Below are 26256 nucleotides of genomic sequence, written 5' to 3' on the forward strand. Positions count from 1 at the left end.
TTAAATTACGGCCATTTCTCAATGTGAACCGTAGCCCTGGTATTGGTACTGTTTATATGGTTACAGTCAGCTGAGAGTGAAGAAGTCACTTGGAGACGAAGCTACGCTCCGTCCAGATGAACAGAATGAACTTTGGGGAAAAATCAAGGTTTTGTGAAAACTGTCTGGAGACATTTCCACCCTACAAAAAGACAGTTTTCTTGGCTCAGGCCCAATGGAAATTGTATATTGTCTATGGGAAGAAGAAAAAGCAAAGAAATAAAGGCCTTTTATTTCTCAGCTTGAGCTATATCTGAAAAAGAAATGAGTGATTTGAAAACTGAGGGTCTTGACTCTGTTGGTTTTTTTTGTTTGTTTGTAATAAAAAGAACACAGAAAATGGCTTTGGGGAAATCACCAGGACAGAATGGTTTAACTAATTTTTATCAGTATATTCAGACATGTCAGAATTTTCTTTTTTTTGAAGCAATAAAATGTGCACAAAAGAATTCACTTTTAATAACGGGACAAGGAATAATTAAAAAATGAGAATTTAAGAACATAACTTGATGTTGATTAAAAAATATTTACTACAATTGGATATCAATAAAATTATTAGTGAAACAATCTGGCTTTCTCCACAACGGATTGATCCATAGTATCTCTGATGCTAGATCTGTTAAATTATGCAGAATGGATAGAAGATGGGGGGGCATTGTTTCAAGAGAACCCACTGAGTGTCTACATGTTCTGTCTCTGGGACACTGTCCCTCTCCTGCCTCATTGGTATGCTGACTGGGAGGTGTAAGCTCTTCCTCATTTCAAGCCATGTCTTCTCTCTTACACTTGCTCGCTCTTTTCTCAGAGAAAAGCATAAGGAAAGAGACTATCTTAATAACTTATACAAGTACTGCACATGGTACTGTTAACTTTAGACATACAAAATCTTTATTTTGTTGTTATTAATAGATTTATGTAGCCATATTATTTTAATTAGTATGGCTTTTTTGGGGGGTTGGCTTTTGGTGAACAGCCAAAATTGTTTTTAGCTAGTGGGTCTTAGTAACTGTTCAGACCATTGACTGTAGAAATGTTTTCTACAGTCAATGGCTCAGACCATACAGTCAATGGTTCAGACTAACCCTGATATATTCTACTGTAAAAAATACATATGTATGTCAACACGTAATGTATTTGTTATGTAAATAAGAGAAATTAATGCATTTATAGATTAATAATTTCCCAAAATTGACTGTCTCCATTTAAAGCAGCGGTAAGCACTGCCGCCGTGCATCACGTGACACCCCGAATTCTGAACCCACTGTTGGGAACGACCCTCCGGCACTTGCCAGCCAATCCCATGAAAGGAGCGTGCTGACGTCTTATTTCGGCGCCTGTTGGAAATGTTTTTAATAGCCTTAGCCGTCTATATCCGACGATCAACTTATTCTGTCTTACTTTAAATCATACGCTGAAGTCGTACCCAGACTTGGAATGCAAAATTTGTAATCTGTATGAAAGTCAAATGACGTCCGCGATTATATGTGCGATAAACATCCTCACCAGACCTCTTAAAGGTAAGTGGACTGTTTGACAGCGTTAATCTAAATAAACGCATGTATTCCGGAAGCACATGGGTTAAGTACATTGAATAATATATAGCAAATATTTTAGCTTTCTTAACTTTTGCCTTTGGTCTCACAGTCGTGTAGAGAACGTCTTTGGTTTACGGCTACAGCTGGTGATTTGTCAAAAAACAAACAAACAAAAAAAAACAAGTTGATTTATAATTTTTAATTTATTCTCCAATACCTGCTTATATAATTATGATTATGATTTTGGAAGCTAAACGTTTCAAAATATCGCACCCCTAAAAGTAAAAAAGGATGACAGATGTACTTGAGGACACGTTTGATGTGTATATTATGATGTTTAGAGAAAACAAGCCCAATTATTATATATTGTTGTAGGGTCTACCTTACAATATAAAGCGACTTGAGATGACTGATGTTGTTATTTGGTACTGTATTAATAAAACGGAATTGAATTGAATTTAATATTTTTCTCTCATTAAAAAAGGTTTTTAGTGTTGTATAGAATTTTTGTGTAGTGTGATGTTCTGTGTGTCTGCAGAGGTATCGGCACATGAGGCTCAACTGTCACATCAGGAGGTCCTTCTGGCAGCTCTGGGGGCCAACCGGGCCCATCTCCTGGAGCAACTTCAAAGAGAGAGCAACTTTGAGGTTGTGAAGAGGCTAAGGGAGGAGGTTAAGGCAACAGCAGATTGGTTCTGTGCGGATACAGATGATGCCACATGGGCTTTTGTCCAGGAATGCCTCCTGCTGCTACTCACGTTATCACGTCACCTTTCTGATGAACTGGAGCGTTTCCAACAGGATCAATCTTGTTTGGCACCAAAAAGTTGTACCCCTGAGATGGCCCCACCTTTAGCCCCTGACATCCTCAGCATCACCCAGCAGAAGACAATCAGAGCTGCTCTGCAGTTTGTGGTTTGCCTGGGGCTCTGCCCATACTTGGCCCCTGGAGTGGGTGTCCCACTAGGACGGAGGTCAGCTTTTGGAGCCATGGTGGAAAAACTAGTCCATGTGGGCCCGGTGTCTGCAATGGCACGCCGCCTTCTTACCACCACTAAGGTCCTGTTGGAGCTGGCAGAGTTATCGTCTCTTGCCGCACTCGTGTTCACACGATATCTGGGAGACATTATTGCAGCAATATGCCAGCTGGGATACATGCCACACCACAAGGATGAAAAGGTAATTATTGTTCTCACTGTCAGGATTATTTTTGCACAAATAGAAATGTCAGGGAATAATGACGTAACTGACCTAATAGTGGGGTAGGCAGAGTGGGAGATGGGGTTTTTTTTTGGGTTTTTTTGTTTTTTTTTTTAACTTTGAGACCCAGCAGTTTCTCTGGAAGATACTGTTTTAATTTTCTTTCGTTCTTCTTGAATGTTTTAATGCAGCTGCTCAGTTCTGAGGAATGTCAAACATGTAAGGAGACCCTCAAGACCCTCCTTGGAAAAGTGTACCAGCCGATTGTCATCAAAGAGCTCCTTATTCTCCAAGGAGGAGCCAAACAGGTGATAATGACGGCATAGTTTTTATTTGACAAATATAAATTTGTGCTGCTGGATGGTGATTTGTTTGCTTGAAATCACCAGTTTCACCAGTTTCACCAGTAAAGCAAATCAATCAGTTTAGACAAACTTCATCAAGGCTTATTGTTCTGATTTCCTCATTGGATCAATTCATTTGGGCTGCTGTGTAGGTCATGTTTTTTATTCTTATTCAATCTTTGTAAGCCTGTTTGTTTTTCACATAATAATAAATATGTTACTTCAGAGGTCTCACTTTAGATGTCTCCTTCCTTTCAGTCTGGTCCAGTTCAGAGCTCCAGTGGTTGCAGCTCCAGGGCTCCAGCTTGGCTGAAGTGTCTGTGTGGTCAGCTGCTGTCTGAGCGACTGATACAGCCCAATGGTGTGCAGGCTGTTATCAGAGCAATTCTGGAGGGTGGCACAGGTGAGAAGTGTAATTGCAGCCATCATGTACAGTATTTTGAAAAGAATTAGCACATCATGAAGAAGTGGAAATGTTGTGGTTGGTGTATCACCAGCTTGTGATCACTAATTCATCTATGAAATCTGAATCATATAAAATGCTGCCAGAAGATAATGTGAGCTCTAGAAACACAGCAGCAAAAAGGCTTCAAGTACAAAGTCCAGAGACCAGTGGGTGATGCCAATTGTGCCAATATATGTCTGTGGTTCCAACCAAATAGACGCACTGTTTCTGTCCTGTTCCAGGGGGTGAGTCAGACTGGAGGAAATGCGATGCTGTGGCAAAGATCCTCATTGCCTGCCCTCAGCAGTCTGCCTCAGCTGACGCCTACTTCAGACACATCTGCCCTCAGGTCATCCCCTGTGTTTGTGGAGAGTACATCACAATGACAGTCACCTGTATTACACCAACCTTAATCAGTATTTGAGTGATCCATACCTTTATCCTAACCATAAGCTAAAACTAACGCTGTCCTTATGGACTCCTTCTTGCTTTAACCAGTTTTCTTTATTCACTTTTCTGTCTAGTTTATATACTCTTTACATTTCTTGTTTAAATAAATCAGCTTATTTGTTGTTTGTGTTGTTTTCCAGATCCTTGAACTCCTGCACTTCAAAGACAAGCTGACATCCCGTCAATTCCAGCTTGTGGCCACCAGGGCGGTGCTCTTTATGGTGCAAGAAAGATCTAGCTTTGCAGAAAAGTACCTTCTTAGCCCTCTGCTTGCTGCACTGCACCGTTGCACCGCTATCCCCAGTCAGTAACACAACCATCTTCATCTCTACATCATAATATGACAAGATAAAATTAAAAATATATATATATATATTTGTTTTTTGTTTTTTTAAATACCCAACATAATTCTCTGAAAGGTTCTGCAAATTCTCTCCTGGAGCCTTAAAAGGTTGATTCTGTTCATCTGGACGTAGTGTTTTTAGTGGGAGAAACATTTAGTCACTCATCCAAGTTACTGAATGTTGAAAACGCTACATCCAGATGAACAGAATCAACCTTTTGGGATTTACTTCCCTGGATGATTGAGCATGCATCAAGACTTCCCTTCTGGAATTTTATATATGTAATAAACTGTAATTTGGCATCTTAATCAAAAAAAATAATGTGCTGTCTTGGTACACAGTAAACAATAGTTGTATTTTATCATGAAAGTTTTGATTTGCTTAAAGAACACACTGGTGGATTAACCATTATAGAAACATCCAACATTTGTTAATACCAAAAATGGCAACACTATTAATTTAGGCCAGCTGTGGCATAAAGCTCACATTGGGTTAGTAGTCTTATACATTTGTTAAGTAATGCACATGACTATGATATATGTTAACAACTAAAGCCAGTATCAAAAGGTGAGTTTGACTGAGGATGAGGATTTACTTTGTAATTCATGTAGGAAGATGTCCAGGTTGTGTTGTCAGCACTTTGCATCAGCTGTGGTTTAAAAGTGCTTTATAAATAAAGGTGGATGGATGGATGAGCAGTATATGGATGATAAATCAGTTTATGTGCATTTTTCCAGGTGAGTGTGATTCCCAAACTCCTGTGGAAGAGTCAGAACTGACACAGTGTGTGGAAGATGTATACAAGGTGAGGATGCAAGGTCTTTACAGACATGTAAAAGCAGGAATGTAAGAGGAGTGAATTTTTTTTCATCTAATAGAGCTCTTTGGGAAGGATGTGTCCGGCATTGAGGATGTTGGTGGAGTAGCATAGGGCCATCAAGATGATCTCTGAATGTGCCATCCAGCATCTTCCTAATAACTAGGTCCAGTGTATTCCATTTTTTAGCCAGCCTACCCATGCTGCATTATTGTATTGCCTCTTCCTATTCTTCTGCTTTAATCCAGCTGAACTGTGGTCTTTGAGTAACCAGCGTTTGAGTTTCATTGAATTGTTGTTGCAGATGAGTCAAACATGTCTTCTCAGTGGCGTTGAAGTAGCATAGAAAAAAGTGCTTGTGCGAGTGGATGAATGAGGCAAGTTGTAAAGCGCTGTGAGTGCTCAGAGTAGAAAAGTGTGATTGTAAGACCCAGACTATTTACCATTTATGAAGACCACAGATGAACTTTTGTAACAGTATCTAGTGAAAACTGCAGAACTTGAATAAATTGATTTGAATGAAATGTCATTAAAAAGGAACCATCAGCTGATTTCATGCCTGTACCTGCAGCTTGTGGCTTTGATAAACAGAATTTTTTCACAGGGTGAATCCTGGTTGTGCTGTTTACTTGATGCTTGTCTTGTGTCTCCTGTTGCTGTCAGGTCTGCATGGTTGAAAACACTCCCTCAGCTTCTCTTCTCAGAGCTCTAGAAGAAGTTCTTCCTGTTATCTTCACACTCTTCTGTTTTACCAAGAAGAATGTTTCTCACCTCCGGTAACCATTTTCTGTTTTTAGCTGCGATTTAACTTTGTTTCATTCTTCAGCTTCTTTTTTCATCAGTTTGTGTATTTAAATGCATTTATGCCTTAGAGCAGTGGTCCCCAATCTTTTTTGTGGTACCAAAAAAAAGAAGTTTTATGCATAACACACGTGAAAAGACCCAGGAAAACCGAGTTAACAATAAAACCGATAATAAAATAACGCTAAAAAAAGATAAAAACCCTGAAAAACATACATTTCACACCTGAGCCTCAACGCTCACGGCCCGGTACCAAACGACTCCGTGGCCCGGGGGTTGGGGACCGCTGCCTTAGAGTGTGTAATGGATGCGGCTACAATAATATTACCCTTTGCCGTGTGGATCACTGATAATTGGTTGGATACTTTGACCAACTCTTTTGTTCTAAACCTGAGTTGACCATTTTGGAAGAAAGGGTTGAAGGAGTTCAGTTTTGGTCTTAGTGTAATCACAATTAAAATGCTGCTCAACAAACATTTTTTAGTCACTAATTTTGTTGGAAAAGTTAAACCGATACTGGATGCAGAACACAGTAATTACCTGTGTGCGCTCTGTGCTCCACAGCGCCCCCTGTCAGGAGATCTTGCTGTGGTACTTGACCCATGCTGAGATGTCTGCAGCCTTGTCAATGCTGAGGCAGCTTTCAGGCCTCCAGAGAGGGAATAACCAGGTGGCAGCAAACTTCCACTTCACTGCTGGCAGTGAAGGAGGGGCCAGGCTCAGCTCCAGGGAGAGCTGCAGGTAATGATGTTAAACATACAGATGACAGATCCTAAGTATTAAAAACCTTAATTTAAAGTAAAAAAAAAATAAAAGCACAGCAATGTAAAAATGTTACATTACAAGTAAAATGTTCAAGTTTTACAAGTTAATTGTTTATTAATACATCAGTTTTCGTCTGATCCACAAGGTGTCGACAGTATACAAACGACAAGAAGCAGTCGAACAGCACAAAGCTGACAGGCAGTGTTCAGTTTTAAGGGAATATTGTTTTATTTTGCTTTCAAACATTGTGCACAAATAGGTGATGAACATTTGGTATTAATTGGTAAATAACTGTACATGAACCACTTGAGCTTGTTATATAATTTTATACTATAGTATATTTCTAACTAACTAGGCAGCTTATTCTTTCAATACAAACACAGGCAGTATTTGGCCTTGCAGAAAAGGTCAGAGGTCCAAAGTAATATAATATTTAGAATCTCATTATATCGTTCCCTATATGCTCACATAAGTTGTCAGTATGAAGAATTAAGCATTAAGAAACATAGTTTGCCTCTGTATTTGAAAATTGCATATCATCTCATAAGGGAGATGATTTAAAATGGGGCAAGTTAGAATAATGAGGGATGTATGTGTGTGATCACTTATGACTGGTTTTATTTAACCAAATATTAATGGGGCGTCCCAAAAAAACATAATGCTTAAGCAGAGTAGTATAATAAATATGTTATTTTCTTTCTGATGCTGTTTCCCAGTGATGAAGATGATGAGATGTATGAGAGACTGTCAGGGGACCAGTGGAGAGTGGAGTGTCTGATGCACCTGCTGGCTGAGCTCAAAGACTGTGATCTGCCAGGAGACTTTTTCCTTGACCTGCTGCAGGTAAACAGGGATGCACGAGGATAGACTGCTGACCTATGATGGTCAAAAGTGAGGGTTACTTCCAGCATTCAGTCATTACCTCTCAGTCTTAAATGACTGATGAAATATTATTATCACCCTGCCAGGTGGGCGGGTGGCGTGGAAACCCAAGTTTGTGAATGCAATCACTTGATAACAAGGCAACATAGGATTTTGAAATTCATACCGTAGGTGCATCTACTAAAAATCTTTGAGTTTGAATTTAAGTGACCTCGACCTCAAGGTGACCTCTGACCTTGACCTCAAGGTTGAGGTCAGAAGGCAAGCTTTCTGAAAATTTTGTAAATGCAGTTACTCAAGAAGAAAGTCACCTTGGGCTTTCACAATCATACCATAGCTGCTACTACTAAAAGTCTCAGTTTGAATCTCGGTGATCTTGACGTCAGAGGTAAAGTCAGAGGTCATATGTACTGTACTGTGTGGACACCTCCACTCCCATCAAAATCACCTAAATCACCAGATTTCAAACAACGCAGAGTGTTGATGATGTTATAAGAACCCACATCTGCCCAGAAACCCCGGCTGGTCACAACCAAAAGCAAAAAGCAAGAAGCCAGGAACACCAGAGTGCTGTGTGACAGAAAAGTAGAAAAGTTTCCACTAAGGTCCACAGCCTCTACGGAGATCCAGTACAAACCAACCAGCACATACAAGGTGACATAGTTACGAGAGAGGGGCCTGCAGCATCGCCAAAGCCAAGGGACAGGGACAGTGAACAGACGTGAAGCCCAAAAAGGACACCAGCCAGCACGATCCGCCACGGCAGTCCAGTCCCACGGGTCCCACTGGGCCCACCCACATTCACCAGACAGACCATAAGCACCGGGACAAGGAGAGAGACAGCAGTAGTGAGAGACAGTGACACAGAGGGCCAACAGCAAAGCCCCCACTCCTGGGACCCCACCAAGCTGGACCAGTCAACAATCCAAGTCAACTCTTACATGTCCTCCAATTTTCTGATTTCCTGAAAGAATAATGAATCTAATTAGTTGAACAACTAAATATTGCAGTGAAAATCAGAACAAAATGTTTTAATTTGCTTTATTTATATTATTTTTTTGGCCATTTACATTTAAATATGGATTGGTTTTAAAAGAACTGAAACTCATAAATAGTGCTTATGTGAGCTTTCATCAGCCTCAGTAGAAATTGATAATTTTATGTAGTTATCATTGGGAATTGGAGTGTTTTATGTCTAGATTATATTACAGTGTTTGTTCTGTGACAGAAAGCAACCTCAGATAACTTTGCTCCTTCTGTAGGAGCTCACCAGCTGGGCTGTTGCAGATGAAGAAACAAAGGATGAAGAAGAGGTTGACATGTCGGCCATGACGCTGCTGGAAGTGGAGCAGCAGCTACTGGGTCGAGCTGAGAAACAAGCCCAAAGACTAGCTTTGCTTCATGTACTGGCTACGATGGTTGAGTCCCTGCAGCACACTCATCTACTGAGAAAAACAACACAGGTGAGTGGAGACATTCAGAAACGCATGAAATTAGTGTTAAAAGGTATACAGATCTGTAGGATGTGATCCAGAGGTGTAAAGTACGACAATGATTGTGTATATATTTTGAGCACAAATGAGTGTACCAGTACACACACTAAAAGAGAGCAATTTAAACACATGTAGCAGTATTTTACAATTGCTTATATGAAAATGTTAACACTGATAATTTACACACACATTTTTAAGGTCAATGTCAAAAATCTGATTATTTCTGCTCTCAAAACTCTTCTTGTGCATACAGATGTCTTTAAAAAATAAATACATTTCTGACATTCTTTTTGCTCATTTACGGATTCTTAAATATGTGTGCACGATACACACAGGTCACATGTGTAGATGGGGTTTGAGGTGTGTGAGTACTCAAAATGTAAACACTAATCACCGTACACATTTTAAAATCGTAGTTTATCCTTGTGAATCTTTTTTTACACGTGTAAACCTTTGTTTTTACTAATTTCGCTCTATACAAGATTTGTGAGTGGAGATAATGAGATCTTATGCAGCACTCCATCACTTTGCTTCTTGCTCAGACAGATCTTACTCACCTTGGGGTCGTTTTCCTGCTGAAAAATTTATGATCATGTTGTGGTAGCCATGCTGGTTAAATGTCACCTTGAATTCTCAAATAAAGCTTCTGGTCTGGACCTTCTGGACCAAACACAACATTTATACAGCAAGCCATTACCAGATTGGATTTGAATTGATTTGATATATGTAATTTAGTTTCTCCTAGACAGAAGGAACAGAATGGATGTCTTCAGTGTCATTTTTCCTAAAGCAGATGACTTCCGTTTTGCACTGTCACTGTCAGTTGACGGCACAAGTGGAGGGCTGTTACTGGCTTTGGAGCAGTTGGGACTTTAATGCAATGTTCTTCATGCAATCGAACCAAAAGCAATATTAATATGTACAGTCCTCAGAGTTGTAGACCACTATACTACCCTACACAACCTGAAGTCAGGTGAAAGGACACATTTATTACCCATCAGTTTCTGGAGTTCACATTTTTGGACCTCACTACACTTACCATGTTAGTTTTTGGAGGCTGTGCTTGGATGAGAAGATAGAGGGCTACATTACTGGTCAATGCTGAGAAGCTTGGTTATCAAGATGCATCCACACACTGCACAGGTGCAACACACAGACACTCATTTCTGCTCATTTGTACTAAGTGAAAGGCTAAAAAAATACTATAATTTTATTTTCCAACAGTGAAGCATAAACTTCTTAGACGTTTCAAAGTTTGTTTGTTTTTTTTAAAATAATCCATCTAAGAGTTATTTTTCAGCTTTGGGTATGAATTCTAGTACTTTATTAGTATGTTATTTATGATAGTATTTGTTACAATCATATACACCTATGCTAGCTAATATCTTAGCACTTCACCCTTTTCAAATGAATTTTGTCTCTTCAGTTTTTCAAATTGCTTTTGTTGTTTTTAGTCTTTCTACATTTGCCTCCCTGATGTTTCATCACTGAGCAACTGACCCCTGTCTGGGTTTGTTATAGGTTGTGGACTTTATGATGTCTCTGCTCCAGAGGGCCTGTGCGGGCCCGGATCAGACCACTGGGCTGAATGCTGGCAGTGCAGTAGAGAGCCAGACACTGAGAATGGGGATGGGTCTGGTGTCTGCGCTGTTGTCTGAACCTCAGGTATGCACAAGTGACTGATAACTCCATTCTGCTGCATGTGGCTCATTCACGTTCAGTTCATCATGTTCTGTAGTGTCATTTTTTGTAGCTTTGATTATACATTACATTTGTACAATAACAGAGTATCTGCAGGTCTTGAGCATTAATTTTGCTCAAGACAACAGCTTCAGTTATCAATCTATGTGTTTTTACAGACGGCTACAGTTGGTAGTTGTTTGTTATTTTGTTGTTTTGGGGGGGGTTTTAAGAAAGGTTTTTAATTACCTCCAACCATAAAAGGTGATGTAGGAGCTTCAAATTGTTAATATGGGCATATCTGCATTTATTCAACCTCAACCTCTCAGAGGTCACTTTTTTCTGAAAATCTAATGAATGCAATAACTTGAGAAAAAGGAGATAAAGAATTTTGAATTGATACCATAGGTGTGTCTTCTAAGAGGCTGAGAGGTAGCACCGGTGGTCGCCAGTAATTTTAAGTCATTCTAAACCTGTGATGTTCATATGTTGACTTTGTTTTACAAAATGCATCCCTCTATTTCTTGCTGCTTATCTGCTATCATGCCTTACATAACACTAGATAGCTTTTTTCTTTAAAAAAAAAAAAAAAAAAAAAATTTAGAATTTTTATTTAAGGAACATTTTGAGACTGATGATGTACATATGCCTGTTATATGGAGATCTAATCAAGTAGTATAATTCCAGCTTTAGCTATTACGTACTTCTGTGTACATGTGCAAACAATTTGCCATCTGTTTTTTGAAGAACGTTAAAGCAACATTAAAAACAAAGTTTTAGAACTTTAACACACTTTATAACAGTAAATGCATAACAGAAACTCTCAAGAAACCCTTACATTTGACTTTACAGTTCAGTGTGGAGGACTACTTGTCGATGTCAAAGCTGCTGCCACCTCTGGAGATACTCTCTCAGCAGCATCCTGACGTGATTATTCAGGATCTAGCGTCCAACCTGAGAGCTGTCATTGCCACTCATGGGGCGTACCGCCCTGACAGCAGCAGTGAGGCGATCTCTGTCACTGACGCACCGTCCCCCAGAAACCATAAAACGGCTGTAAAAAATGTAGTGAAAGGTGAATCAAACGACTCACATAAACCTGCCCAAAGCCATGAAAGACTTACAGCATCTTCTGGAGGGTCTGGAATAAGTCCAGGATGTGAAGGACAGATCTCTGGCTCCAGTGACTCTTGCCCTCCTTCCAAGCCCATCTCTGACTGGCTGCTAGAGGCATGTGACCCAGACGTGCCAACAAGAGCGTACGCCCTGAGGGTACTGACACAAATGGTGCAACATAGAAACCCAGAGGCCATCCAGGCGCAGGAGAAAATCTTGACGGTAAGTTACCTGGAAGCTGCTCTGTTTGTTTTTTTGTTTTAAATGTGTTTTGGCTTTTTTGGTGTTTTGATTTTTTTTGTTCTGTTCTTTCTTTTGTTTTTGTTTTTTTTTAACTTGGGCTTTTTTTTTCTTTTTGTTTGTCAAGTTGAGTAGATGTTATGTTCTTCACATTTGCAAGTCCTGTATAAATTACAATTATAAATTAAATTTTTAGGTAGAGAAATTTGATTCATTTGATTCAAGTACTTTATTTCAAAATAAAATAAATGCTTATCCAAACATATAGTACAGGAGTTGGAGTGGCCTGTGTAGAGCAGGTGAGATACTGAAGCGTTAGTTGCTCCCAGTGTGTTCATCTTAGTGTGACTGTATGTCAGTGTTAAATAGAAAAAACATTTAGACATTAAATAGAAAATCATTATATAAGAACCAGTATCTTTACCATTTACAGCACTGTACAAAGGTCTTCAGCTACCCCTCATTTCTGTATATATTTTGCTAGGAAGATTGGAACTGCATCCAGAAATTTATTAAAAGTTGTTTAAACTGGTCAGGAGCTGTGGGTAGTGACCGAAAGTACGAGATTGTGGATACAATCGGCAGAAATGAGCTTCCTCTGAAGGGTGGCTGGTCTCTCCCTTAGAGATGGGGTGAGAAGTTCAGCTATCCGGGAGGGGCTCAGAGTAGAGCCGTTGCTCCTCCACATTGAAAGGAGCCAGTTGAGGTGTTTTGGGCATCTGACAAGGATGCCTCCTGGAGGAGGTGTTCTGGGCATGTCCCACCAGGAGGAGGCCCCGGGGCAGACCCAGGACACGCTGGAGAGATTATATCACTCCATAAGACCTGTTATGCCTCCCATGGTGTACTAGTTAACACTTTCACTTGGCAAGTGAAAGGTCACTGCTTTGATGTCAGGAAGGGCATCCAGCTTGAAGCTTTGCCAAATCATGCAGGGGAGCAGCTAACGTAGCTTTTACTCCAAAAAAACAGTTGTCACTGATTCTCAGCCCAGTTCTTGAGTAATTTAGCGTACCATAGCTTTTCCTCCAATTTCCTTTCCTGTGGTTAATAATGGCTTCTTGACATCGACTCTTCCATTGAGCCCATTTCTGTTTAGGCTTTTGTGAACAGCTCTCAAGTCTGTGTCAAGTTTTAGATGGATTTTCTTTTTCTTTTCCATGTTCATCTGGTGTATTTTTTTTTTTGGCACATATACAATAAAATCTGTCACAGTGTGTTATTGTTTCAAAAAAAAAAAAAGTGAGCATTGGCAATATCTTTGTCTCTTGAGACTTCTATAATAAATGAGGGAGCTGAACCTCTTTGAGACAGCTCAAAAGAACTTTGAGCTCTTGGGGCTTGTTAAGATGGTATGGGCAAGAGAAGATACCAACTAATGTATTATTCTATTTGATCAGAAGCCCATCCCCTTCAACCATCCTTCAGCAAAAAACCCCTTTATTGATTTTTCTGCCTTGTCACACAGTTGAGTTTTCTAGAGGTCACTTTTCATGTGTACTGTCCTTTCTCCTTATTTTAACTGAAACTACAGTTTAAAAAAAAAAAAAAGTTATTTGTTTGTTTGTTTGATTAATGTATGGAGTGGTGTGTATTCTTCTTGGCTCTGCTGTTTGTATGTGTTTTGATGTTGTGTGTGTTTTTTACACAGTAGACCATGTGGTTATAAATCATGCTGATGGTCTATTTTTCTCCAGCTCTTCTTAGAAAACCTGGAGCATGTAGACTCATTCGTCTACCTGTCAGCCATTCAAGGTAATCTAGTGATTCATCCCAATGTTGATGAAGTATTCAGATGCTGCTGATGATTGATGAACTCGTTATAAACCGTCTTTAGCTCTGGCTGCATTGGCTGATTCCTACCCTGACAAAATACTGGAAAGGCTCCTAAAAGACTTCCAACATGGACCCTCCCTCCTTTCCTCCGACAAAGAGCGCTCCATGGAAACCCGCCTTAAAGTGGGAGAAGTCCTGATGAGGACAAGCAGGGCCATGGGTGAGCATCATCAGATTCAACTTAACAGTTATGCTGTGATGTTACTTTGTTGTTGTTGTTGCTTCTGTTTCATGTCTGTCAATGATGTGTGCTCTTGTGTGTTGAATCAGGATCTGAACGCACTGTTGTGACAACATTGCTTTTTTCTCTGATGAGCTCTATAGACTCTCTATAAGCTCATCTTATTTCTGTATATATAAAAAAGAAAATAGGTCAAAAGATAAGAATAGCAAGACAAAGCACAAGTGGAAAAACACAATGTGTCTCTAATAGAGATGGATATTACGTATCGGTATCGGTCCAATACTGACCTAAATTACTGGATCGGATATCGGAGAGAAATAAAAATGTAATCCGATCCATTAAATATCACAAAAGCACCTCAGAAAACTTGCGACACGACGTGACTCGGCTCATAACCGTAGCACGTCGGAGCAGTATGCATCACGTGATAGAGCAGCTGTGTGTATTTGTAGCCTCGCTACCAAACCGGCATTTCATCTCCGAGGAAGTTATCCCAGAGAGAAGTAAAGCAAGTGTGTAAGTTCATCTTTGAATGTTTGTAAAGTGTTCCCACGTTAAGCTTAACAACCGATATATGGATCGACTGCCTCTCTCCCTCCCTCTCCTGTTGCTACTTCAATCATGAAACTGATCAATGATCAGCTGATCGGCTTTTCTGTCGCGAGTCCGTCTCTCTTCTTTGTTTTTGGCCCACTTTGCACCAGAAAGAGGAAACCAGCAGCTGAACAACAGCAGCACGTTTAAACTTGATAAGCTGTTGTTAGAATTTATTTAATATTACTTTCTACACCAGGATCCTTTTCTACGCAGTTGACGGCTGTAACTGTGCAGGGGCGGATCTAGCAAAGTTTAGCCAGGGGGGCCGATAGGGCATGAACAGGGAAAAGGGGGCACAAAGACATACTTTTCTTTCTTATTCTCATTTAAAATGTCTAGCTTTTAATAAATAATTATCTGACTCTTACACCCAAAGTTTTAATCTGATGTAAAATGTTTAGAAGTCCATTACTGTATATAGTAACTGTTAAGTCTAATATACCCTAGTAAGCTACAGTACTTTTGGGAAGGTACCATCTGTGCAGTCTGCAATTCTGTTGAAGAAAGATGTTGAATCTATTTAATTATTGTAGAAAAATAATTGATTTCTGTGCTTTTTTCTTTTTCTTTTTTTTTTACACGTGCATTAAATTAAAATTGATTACGTCAATTAAGCATCACGGGGTGGGGGGTGGTTCCCTTTTTTTTTTTTTTTTTTTTTTTTTTTTTTTTTTTGTGGTGGGAGTTGGCAACCCTATTAGTTAGGTTGTTTAATATTTCTGCTAAGTACTCTTTAAAATACCAGAATAGGGAGGTTTAAGTTTATTAGCTTGATCAGTTTTGCTGAACTATGAAACATTTTGAGTGCAGTGTATTTTTTGAATACAGGTATAACAGAATAGCTTTAGTGTTTTGTTTTTTAAAACTTGACTATGAACTTATACACAATGTGGCAAGATATTAGAAAAACAGTTTTATTGATTAAAAAATATACTATATCGGATTCATATCGGTATCGGCAGATATCCAAATTTATGATATTGGTGTCTGACATAAAAAAGTGGTATCGTGCCATCTCTAGTCTCTAACTGCTGCACCTGTAAGAAAACACATACAAGAAGGCAGCAGCTGACCACAATCTTGTTGGTGTGTGTGTGTGTGTGTGTGTGTGCCTCTGCATGTGTGTTTGTCACCAATTATACTTGGTAATGATGGAAGAAGAAGCTACACTAACTGTGTCTCAGGAGACAGAGGCAGACAGAGAAAGACCCAGGAGACCTGAGCCATCTGCAGCCTCCAGACTATGAAAAATGTTACTTAAAATTAGAATGAAATAAGATATATACACCATATAAACTAAGGCATAAAATGTACCTGTACTCGACCTCTTTGACATTAATAAAAGGCAAGTTTTTGTGTTGCTGAAGACCGATGGTAATTAATATTAACAATGATTCACTTGTCATGTACATCTTTATTGGCTTGTGAAAGTAGCTTTTATTTTATTTTACATTTTTAATGCAATTTAATGAATACAATATTTTATATTATTTCACTTTTAATCTTAATAATGTTGTGAAATCCTTGAAATATGGTCTAGTACACCCATGCCCCCCTTTAGACTCGCCCCTGTTATGCAGAATAGGACAGCTGCCATCAGCCTTCAATAAGCTGTATAATTTAAACATGCTATCAGATTAAGTTAACAGTTCATCAGCATATTTTAAAACATCTGGAGGCTTACTGCAGATTTTTCACTGTGTAAAACAAACGGTGTGGATGGAGCTCGTGCTGGGTTTTTCCCGGTAAAGGTTTAAAAGGTGGTTACGGGAGCAGCGCTGCTGCCTGAGCTCAGTGTGTCGGTAACGGCTCTGCCTCTTTGCTCTTCGCGGTGTGTAAACAGACTCTGGCTCCACGTTAAACTACACCAGCATCATTATCACTGCTGCTGTTGTGTTATCAGGTTTCTAATAATTGCTATTGAATATTTTTGTATCACAGGTCTATTTTTAGTTGCAAATGTGGGTGACACGCTTGCATTTACATTGTTTAACACAACGATCAGGTGTGTTGACCCAGGGTGATATCTAAAACCTGCAGGACACCGGCCCTTGAGACCTGGAGTTGCCCACCCCTGCCTTACATGAAACATCGAAGAATAGAATTTCTGACGAGAATTTTTTATAATAGAATTTCTCGATGAATCGTTGCAGCCCTAGATGTAATATTCGATTTCGTCATTGTCAACATACTCAAAAAGCTGTACAAAACAGGAAATGGCATTTTCACACCAAAAAGTGCTGACCAAAGAGCTAGCCACCTGACAAGTTGGTAAAACATGGCACATGTCTGCATGGTGTGCTGGGTGTCCTTAAAAAACTGAGGAAACTGGACAAGTGAAGGGTAAAAGAAGTGTCACGTCTAAAAACTATCCACAGCAGATAACCAATATCTGAATATCATGACCTTAAGAAACGGGTAAAAAAGTGACTACTTTGTTGTAGTCATCACAGCCACACAAAAACCACAGTGCACGCTTGTTTTCTTTGCAGATCCCCATCAGAAGGAACCCTGTGTATAAAAATCTGTCCTGACAGAACCCCCCCACCCCACTCTGTTTTACTGTGCCAGATTGCCATCGTACCACTTCTCTGGGACAATTAGATGGTTTATATCCTTGCTGAGAGATTGGCTCGAGATTCAGTTTGTTGCACAGGCACCCAGAGAGCTCCTCTGTTTGGCTAAAATGCCCCCACAAGACTGGCCAAGGTTCGGCTTTTGCCAGGCCATCGTTTTTAAGTAAGAAAGTTCTCTTAATTGACTCGCCTGGTTGAGCAAATGTTTAATAAATTAATGTTTGGTTTGCTAACCGTGGCTGGCTTAATGGCCTTGCACAGTCCTGTGAACTCTCATAGTAACCAGTGATAGGACATGTACTGAAAGGGAAGAGCTCTGAACCAGCTGCTGTTCTCAAAACATGATGTACAGGAAGAGGACGTGCAGATGTGTTTGTTGGAGTGCATCAGTTTTACCAGCTTTACCAATGTTGAAAATTAATGTGTGTAGTTGAGACACACACTGATATAAGTATGGACTCTAAAACAGCAAGAAATGCATTTCTCTTTCATGGACTCTGTTAAAGCTAGTTGTGACCGGCTAGTGAAAGATGGAAATAAAGTGAGAGCAGCTAAGCTGGAAAAAGGCTATTGTAGAACAAGCTAACATCATTAAGGTGCAAGGTGTCTGTTTCTGGATAAGACAAATCTAACTGGCTCTGTGAACTCTACATCATAACTTATGACGTAACCAGAAAGCCCTTTGACCCTGTTCAGTTACTTTACGTGGGCTCCCACTTTGTGATTGAGTGGTTCTGAAATGCTTTCACTTTGCTGTAATACTGATTACAGTAAATCGTGGAATATCTAGAAGGAAAAAAATGTACAAATTCACTGAGTCCTTTACAATTAGCCCACTCTTTAACAAATGTTTTTAAAGGCACACCGCATGACTAAGTGCTTAATTTTTATACATCTGTGAAAATTGGACTGAAAATACCTGGAATCAAATATTAAGAGGTCATCCCAGTACGTTTGTCCATATATTGTATTTTCCACAGAAGATGACTACAATCACCTAGAGAACCACAGACATGACATCATCTGATAAATGGTCAGTTTTATGGAGCCTAGATCTAACCTGTCTGCTTGATGTTTCTCCTTTAGGAGAACTAGCTCCCCACCTTGGCCGTCCTCTGGTGGGCATCTTCCTGCGAGAATCCAGAGACCCTGACCAAAGCATCCGGGCTAGCAGTCTGTCCAACCTGGGGGAAATCTGTCAGAGACTGGACTATTCCCTGGGGTCACTAGCTCAAGAGGTAGGGTTAACCAATAGACAATAGAAAATAAACACATTAAAATGTCTAAGAATCCATTAAGCAAAAAACAGGTTATTGTTGGAGTATAAATTAAATTGCATGAAATTCTAGAGGCTTCATCTGACTCCTGTTGTTCAGGAGGTAGAGCGGGTTGTCTACTGATCAGAAGTTTGGTGGATCGATCCCAGGCTGCTCCAGTGTGCGTGCCAGATATTCTTGGTCTAACCCCATGTTGCTCTCTGCTGCATCCATCGAGTATGAACATCTGTGAATGTTAGATAGAAAAGTATGATTCTTGTATGAATGGGTGCTTTGAGAGCTCCTGGAGAGTAGAAAAGATAGAGAACTCTCAGTCCATTCACCAAATAAAAAAAAAACAGCTGTACAGCTTCAACTGACAAAAATAAAACCAACAAGATTTTACAAATAAACATTTTACAGCATTATATAACTCAAGCCTCATACAGGACAACAGATGGAACAATGTAAACACAGGACAATAATTTACAATAGAAGCAGTGAAAAGATAATTAGTAAAATAATTGAGTTGAACAAGTGGGTTTTCAAGAACTTTGGTTTAACTTCACTCTGTAAACTGGCTGACATGTTGGTTCCATGCTGCAGCCAGCTGGCATGAATGAGCCACCTCTGTATATGTCTGCAGCACACAAACAGATCTCACTCTAAATATACTGAATGTTTGTCCTGAGATGCATAGCTCAGCTCTATAGTGACTAACTCTTTGTAATTTTTCAATGTTGTTAAATTAACAGACTTCATGTCTGTAATATTACATAGATACTGAAATGAAAACTGCAAAACTCACAAAAATACTGAAAATACACCAATTTTTCAACCAGGCTGCAAGGCTGCAATAACCAACCAGATGTATTTGTGATTATTTTGGTTTGGTAGGTAATATTTTGAGAGTAGTTACAGCAGCTCTGTGCAAGATAAAGATGGTAGGTATTTAAAATAAATCAAACTGCACTAAGTCCAATTAGGAAAATAATTTTCTGCGTTTCTGAAATGTGAGACTCCATGCTTCCACAGTTATCTACAGTTGTGTTATCTGTGCTTGTTAGTTTAAAGCATTATTAACTGTTATTATCTATCGTGGATACACTTTGTACAAATATAATTCCACAAAAATTGGGACACTTGTATAAAATATGAACACATACATTGGACAAGGAATACAATATTTTACATTTGACTATTTCATGAAAAATAACTCAATTCATATTTGATGACAACAGCATGACTAAAAAAGTTGGGACAGGTGCAGCAAAAGGCTGGAAAAGTGCTAAAAAGAACATCTTGCATTCTGTTTTTGTGCAGATTAGCTCCTGTCTGACGTCACTGATAAAGACGGAGAAGGAGGCAGAGGTGAGGAGAGCTGCTGTCCACGTTATTGCGTCGCTGCTCCGAGGTCTTGGGGACAAAAGCACACAGGTATACTCTCACAGCTCACTGGGTATTTTTAAAAATGTCTTAGGAAGCACTGGATTCAGTTTTCTAAACCTAATGCCAGAAGACCTTAAGATGAGATGTTACTTCAAATTTGGCAGGTGTATTACTGGGGACCCGCGTAAGGTGCTATTGTGAATAAATGTTTTATTGAATGTTCTATTATTGTGACATTAACACAGTTCCATAAGGGGTGTTTCTGACAGTGCTGGGCTGTTTTTACGTTACACGTTTTTTTGTTTTCTTTTGTTTTTTCCATGTTTGATTGCGTGCAATTTGCAGTAAATTGTGTGCCATAAATGTTTTAATTAACATTTACGTGACTCATTTAAATATTTTTCTCCTAAAAGTGAAACACTTGCAAATGTGCAAATACGCTTCAGTTTGAGGTCAGGCTGTTAGCTTTTTCTAATATTTACATTTAAGTGTGACAAACATGCCAAAAATGATCAGGAAGGGGGGCAAACACTTTTCCACGTTTTGTAGTCCATTTTCTCCACATCCTGCATATTGTCATTTCAACATCTGGACATCATGTTGTTAATGAGAGACTAATGTAAGGTCGTTTTTATTCTCAGCACGCTCTTTTCATTTCCTAAATCCTTTTCAAATTTCCTACCCACTTTTGCTTGACCTCGATGCAGTTTTCATCAATGACGTTTTTATCGAGGTCAAGGAAAAGAGGTGGGGAAGAGGAGATAGGAGGTACATTTGAAATGCACCAGGCAGAGGAGAGATAAAAATAAAATCCAGTGAAGTCGCACAGAGAGGACTGAGGGACCAAGACGTAAAACTTATTTCTTTAGCCACTTTCACTCTGTCTTTTTTAGCTATAAGTGGTTCTTCATTGTTGTATACCTGAACTGAAATGGAAAAATCCATCTGTTAGCCTTAATGTTAGGTTTTGTAGGTGTAGAGCACATGGTGAATGAGAACTATGTGGAGAATAGACTGTTTGAGTCAGCTACACAGGTGATTCACTAGACCAGCAAGCTGGTCAGCAACTACAGTGGGGCAAAAAAGTATTTAGTCAGCCACCGATTGTGCAAGTTCCCCCACTTAAAATGATGACAGAGGTCAGTAATTTGTACCAGAGGTACACTTCAACTGTGAGAGACAGAATGTGAAAAAAAAATCCATGAATTCACATGGTAGGATTTGTAAAGAATTTATTCGTAAATCAGGGTGGAAAATAAGTATTTGGTCAATAACAAAAATACAACTCAATACTTTGTAACATAACCTTTGTTGGCAATAACAGAGGTCAAACGTTTACTATAGGTCTTTACCAGGTTTGCACACACAGTAGCTGGTATTTTGGCCCATTCCTCCATGCAGATCTTCTCAAGAGCAGTGATGTTTTGGGGCTGTCGCCGAGCAACACGGACTTTCAACTCCCGCCACAGATTTTCTATGGGGTTGAGGTCTGGAGACTGGCTAGGCCACTCCAGGACTTTCAAATGCTTCTTACGGAGCCACTCCTTTGTTGCCCGGGTGGTGTGTTTTGGATCATTGTCATGTTGGAAGACCCAGCCTCGTTTCATCTTCAAAGTTCTCACTGATGGAAGGAGGTTTTGGCTCAAAATCTCACGATACTTGGCCCCATTCATTCTGTCCTTAACACGGATCAGTCGTCCTGTCCCCTTGGCAGAAAAACAGCCCCATAGCATGATGTTTCCACCCCCATGCTTCACAGTAGGTATGGTGTTCTTGGGATGCAACTCAGTATTCTTCTTCCTCCAAACACGACGAGTTGAGTTTATACCAAAAAGTTCTACTTTGGTTTCATCTGACCACATGACATTCTCCCAATCCTCTGCTGAATCATCCATGTGCTCTCTGGCAAACTTCAGACGGGCCTGGACATGCACTGGCTTCAGCAGCGGAACACGTCTGGCACTGCGGGATTTGATTCCCTGCCGTTGTAGTGTGTTACTGATGGTGACCTTTGTTACTTTGGTCCCAGCTCTCTGCAGGTCATTCACCAGGTCCCCCCGTGTGGTTCTGGGATCTTTGCTCACCGTTCTCATGATCATTTTGACCCCACGGGATGAGATCTTGCGTGGAGCCCCAGATCGAGGGAGATTATCAGTGGTCTTGTATGTCTTCCATTTTCTGATGATTGCTCCCACAGTTGATTTTTCACACCAAGCTGCTTGCCTATTGTAGATTCACTCTTCCCAGTCTGGTGCAGGTCTACAATTCTTTTCCTGGTGTCCTTCGAAAGCTCTTTGGTCTTGGCCATGGCGGAGTTTGGAGTCTGACTGGTTGAGGCTGTGGACAGGTGTCTTTTATACAGATGATGAGGTCAAACAGGTGCCATTCATACAGGTAACGAGTGGGGGACAGAAAAGCTTCTTACAGAAGACGTTACAGGTCTGTGAGAGCCAGGGATTTTCCTTGTTTGAGGTGACCAAATACTTATTTTCCACCCTGATTTACGAATAAATTCTTTACAAATCCTACCATGTGAATTCATGGATTTTTTTTTTCACATTCTGTCTCTCACAGTTGAAGTGTACCTCTGGTGCAAATTACTGACCTCTGTCATCATTTTAAGTGGGGGAACTTGCACAATCGGTGGCTGACTAAATACTTTTTTGCCCCACTGTAAATCCAGGGAAAACCGTGAAAGCAGGGAAACAGTCAGAGAACTAACTAGAAATATCTCAGGATTAGGGATGCACCGATACCACTTTTTTGGAAACAAGTACGAGTACTTGCATTTCAGTACTTGCCAATACCGATACAGAGTACTTAATAAAAACATGATTTCAATTTGCAGGTAACAGCTTTAGTCCTATAATTTAACAAAAAACAAACAAACAAGGGACTAGTTTGGAATTAAGAACATTTATTTAAAATGAAAAGCACGTTGTATGCAACATATTACAGAATAAATTATTATCAAAAAACAAAATTTAATTTTCAATTTGTGTGTCTGTTTCTCTGTTTAGAAGTCTCACTAGCACAGTCACAGCTGGGATGACATCAGAGGCTTGTGTGTCGTAGCTGCTCACTTTTTTAGTTAGTTCCTCAAAGGGGGCGAGGATGGCAACAGTCGTCTCCATAAGAGCCCATTGGTGAGCGGTGAGATAGTCAGGGAGTTCATGCTCGGACACGCCCAGCACTCACTTTTGCTCAATGAGGGACTGGAGCATGTAATACTTGCTGTTCCAGCGCGTCTGTACGTCCTGCTGCAGTCTCTTTATTGGCTGGTTGAGCTGTCCCTGAATGTCCTCGAGGCAGGAGTAGGCTAAGGCGGAATGTTTAAAATGCCCAACTATTTTCCGTCCCACTGCTATAGCATCAGCTATGCTCCTCTGTGCTAATAAGCATGGGTAAATAAGCGTGGGTAAACTCTTTGTACTCGTTGTCATGTTGGGATTTTAGGTGCTTGATTAAATTGCTTGTGCTAAATGCGCCACCTTTAGAGCCTCCTCTGGACAATTTCGCTGAGCACAATTTGCAGTCCGCCTTTGTTTTCGCGTCTTCGTTCACTTTGAAATAGTTCCACACGGCTGACTTGTCTCGCCTCGCTTTCTCCCGCTCTGAGCTGCAGCCGGGGCCTGGAGGCGGGCACTCGGGGCCTGTGATTAACCCCTTACATGCTGCTCAAATATAGACAGGTCTCAGACCGTGGTATCGGTCCTCAGTATCGGGGGACTTTTAACGAGTATGAGTACTTTAGAAAATGTGGTATCAAGGCCGATACCCGATACCGGTATCGGTGCATCCCTACTCAGGATGAAACAACCAAAGAGTCCTGGGGTCTGTTTGTTACACAGAACCCCCCACCTAGCAACCCATAAGAACCAATCAGTACATCCTTACAGTTCCTCTGTCTATGGCCAAACTGATCAAAGCCATGAAAGAGAGCTAATAATAATAGGCTGGTGGTTTTAAAGCTGTAGTAGCTGTTGCTAATTGTATGTAAAAAGCTGGCTCAGGTGTTTATATAGCTTTTAATCACCTGTCATGACCCCAGTGAAGTGGCTTTGACTTAGTCCAGGTTGTATAATTACTGGAACAGCTGGAGAATGGTGACACCAGCTGCACAGCACTAATGACACACAGTGACATTATTGGAAGACAAGACTGGGAAGAAACCAGAAGGACTGTTTAACCCCCCTCACCTCCCCCAACGACAGAATCCATTTGAAATCTGGAACATTATTATTTTTTTAATCATAGTTTTCAAGGTAAATTAGAAATACTAAATGCTGTGTTCCTACTTTATTTAATCAGACCCTAAAACAAATTATAACAATAACTATATCTATCTAAAATCTAAAATTCCAGATTTTATGTAAACTGGTTCCCACTTTATGTAAAAATGGGTTGTGTTGTTTAAACTACTTTAAGCAATTTTCCAAGGTGGCAGTTGCCTTACAATATAAGGGTCTGGATTCAGGGCAATTATCAGTTGGTAATATAACTGGAAACAATATATTTTGGTCAATGTTGAGACCAACAAATAAAGTTTTCCTTGGCTTTGAATTTGACGATACTTTAAATAATGTCTAATAGAAAAAAGCAAAAAAGGCAACTAAAATAAACATGCTACAGCTTGGTAAATATGAATGAACAATAGTTGAAGTACAAATAAAAAATGAATGTAGTTCAGTTAAGCAGACTTTTTATTAAGTAACCAATTACTATTATGCTTTTTTTAAGTGTATGGGAGGATAAGGAGTGTTTTGAGTCATATTGTATGAAATGTACTTGGTAGAAAACTCAGCACCCCCACATTTGTGTCACTTTAGTGTCACCTTTTCCAAAGTTTCATTAGTGTCTGTCTCCTCCAGGTTCTCAGTGATGTTTTGTTGGACCTGTACCGAGCTCTCAAATGGGTGGTTAACTCTGACCTGGATGAGGTATCCGTGCTTCATGCCCACCTGGCTCTGGAGGAGCTTGATGACATAATGAGGAGGTTCATCTTCCCTGAGCAGAAGCTGGAGAAGAAGATTGTCGTCCTACCATAGAACTAATTTCCGTGGGCTCTTTGCACTACAATTTATGCCTCCGTGTAATGTGGATTAAGTCTTCAGAAATGTGGTTGACCACAAAGAGCAGAAAATCCTACATCCATGCATACCAAGGACTGTGACCTAGTGTACCACCCTATTCCACAATAAATTTTTAAGCATATTTTCTGTGATTTGTGATTTGAAATATGAAAAATATTTTAACTTTAGATTTATGTGAATTAAATACTGTAATAATACTGACTTTAATATATATTAATAATGAATAATAATCCCAAAAAGGTTGATTCTGTTCATCTGGACGTAGCGTTTTCAGTGGGAGAAATGTTTCGTCACTCATCCAAGTGACTTCTTCAGTCTCAGCTGACTGCAGGTTTCCCCAACGTTATAAACAGTACATTTGCACAATGAGTGAAACTAGCACCCTTTAATGAACAATGGACTGTGAGGTCATTTCATTGATCATTAATATGCAAATTGTCATGATCACCAATTAACAACCATTGATCAATGGCCATGAGTACAATTTACACAGAGTTTGGGAATGGCTGCAATCAAGGCATTGTAAGAACGTGAAAAGACCCCTTGTCTGTATGATCAACTCGGTCACCTATAACAGCTCAAAGTTTTTGGCTTCGATCCTCAACCCCTTGGTAGGCAGCTCTAAACACCACCCACTACAAACGCTACAACCAGATGAACAGAATCTACTTTTTGGGATTTCCTTACCTGGATGATTGAGCATGCATGAAGATGTTAAATAATATTCATATTGTATACCACAAAAACTATGAAACTTTAAGCCCATAGAAAACCTCATGCCACAGTACCGCCCTGAACTTCTGCACATTATCACACCCATTTGCACTCACGGGTCTTCTCTCCACTTCACTACCACGGGCCTTTCTAAAGTATGGGAGGCCATTATCATAAACAAAAAAAAATTACATTGAGCTTGTCAAAGAAGAAATTTGCAAGAGAGGAAGAATCCAAATTCTGATTGAAATATGCTACAATTACATAGTAATAAAATAATTCAAATCAATTTTTTTAAATAGCACCAAATCACAGCAACAGTTGCCTCAAGGCACTATATATTGTGAGGTAAAGACCCTACAATAATACAAAGAAAACAGAGAAAACCCCAACAATCATGTGCATTTACATAGTGCTTTTCTAGACGCTCAAAGCGCTTTACAATTCATTCACTCTCACA

At 39.8% G+C, this 26256-nt stretch overlaps 1 protein-coding gene across 1 annotated transcript; it reads left to right on the plus strand.

Moving 5' to 3' along the window:
* The first annotated feature begins 1346 nt into the window (after positions 1–1346).
* tango6 (transport and golgi organization 6 homolog (Drosophila)) lies at positions 1347–25203 on the plus strand. The gene is made up of 18 exons (XM_085167286.1): positions 1347–1556; positions 2113–2753; positions 2966–3082; positions 3377–3521; positions 3806–3912; positions 4154–4316; positions 5095–5162; positions 5838–5950; positions 6540–6716; positions 7457–7583; positions 8885–9085; positions 10637–10780; positions 11648–12133; positions 13849–13906; positions 13989–14147; positions 18431–18582; positions 19924–20037; positions 24861–25203. The coding sequence occupies exons 1-18, from the start codon at positions 1505–1507 to the stop codon at positions 25035–25037; spliced, it is 3201 nt and encodes a 1066-aa protein (XP_085023412.1). The 5' UTR covers positions 1347–1504; the 3' UTR covers positions 25038–25203.
* The last annotated feature ends 1053 nt before the right edge of the window (positions 25204–26256 follow it).

This window comes from Neolamprologus multifasciatus, chromosome 7 (genome assembly GCF_963576455.1).
Source record: "Neolamprologus multifasciatus chromosome 7, fNeoMul1.2, whole genome shotgun sequence".
Taxonomy (NCBI): Eukaryota; Metazoa; Chordata; class Actinopteri; order Cichliformes; family Cichlidae; genus Neolamprologus; species Neolamprologus multifasciatus.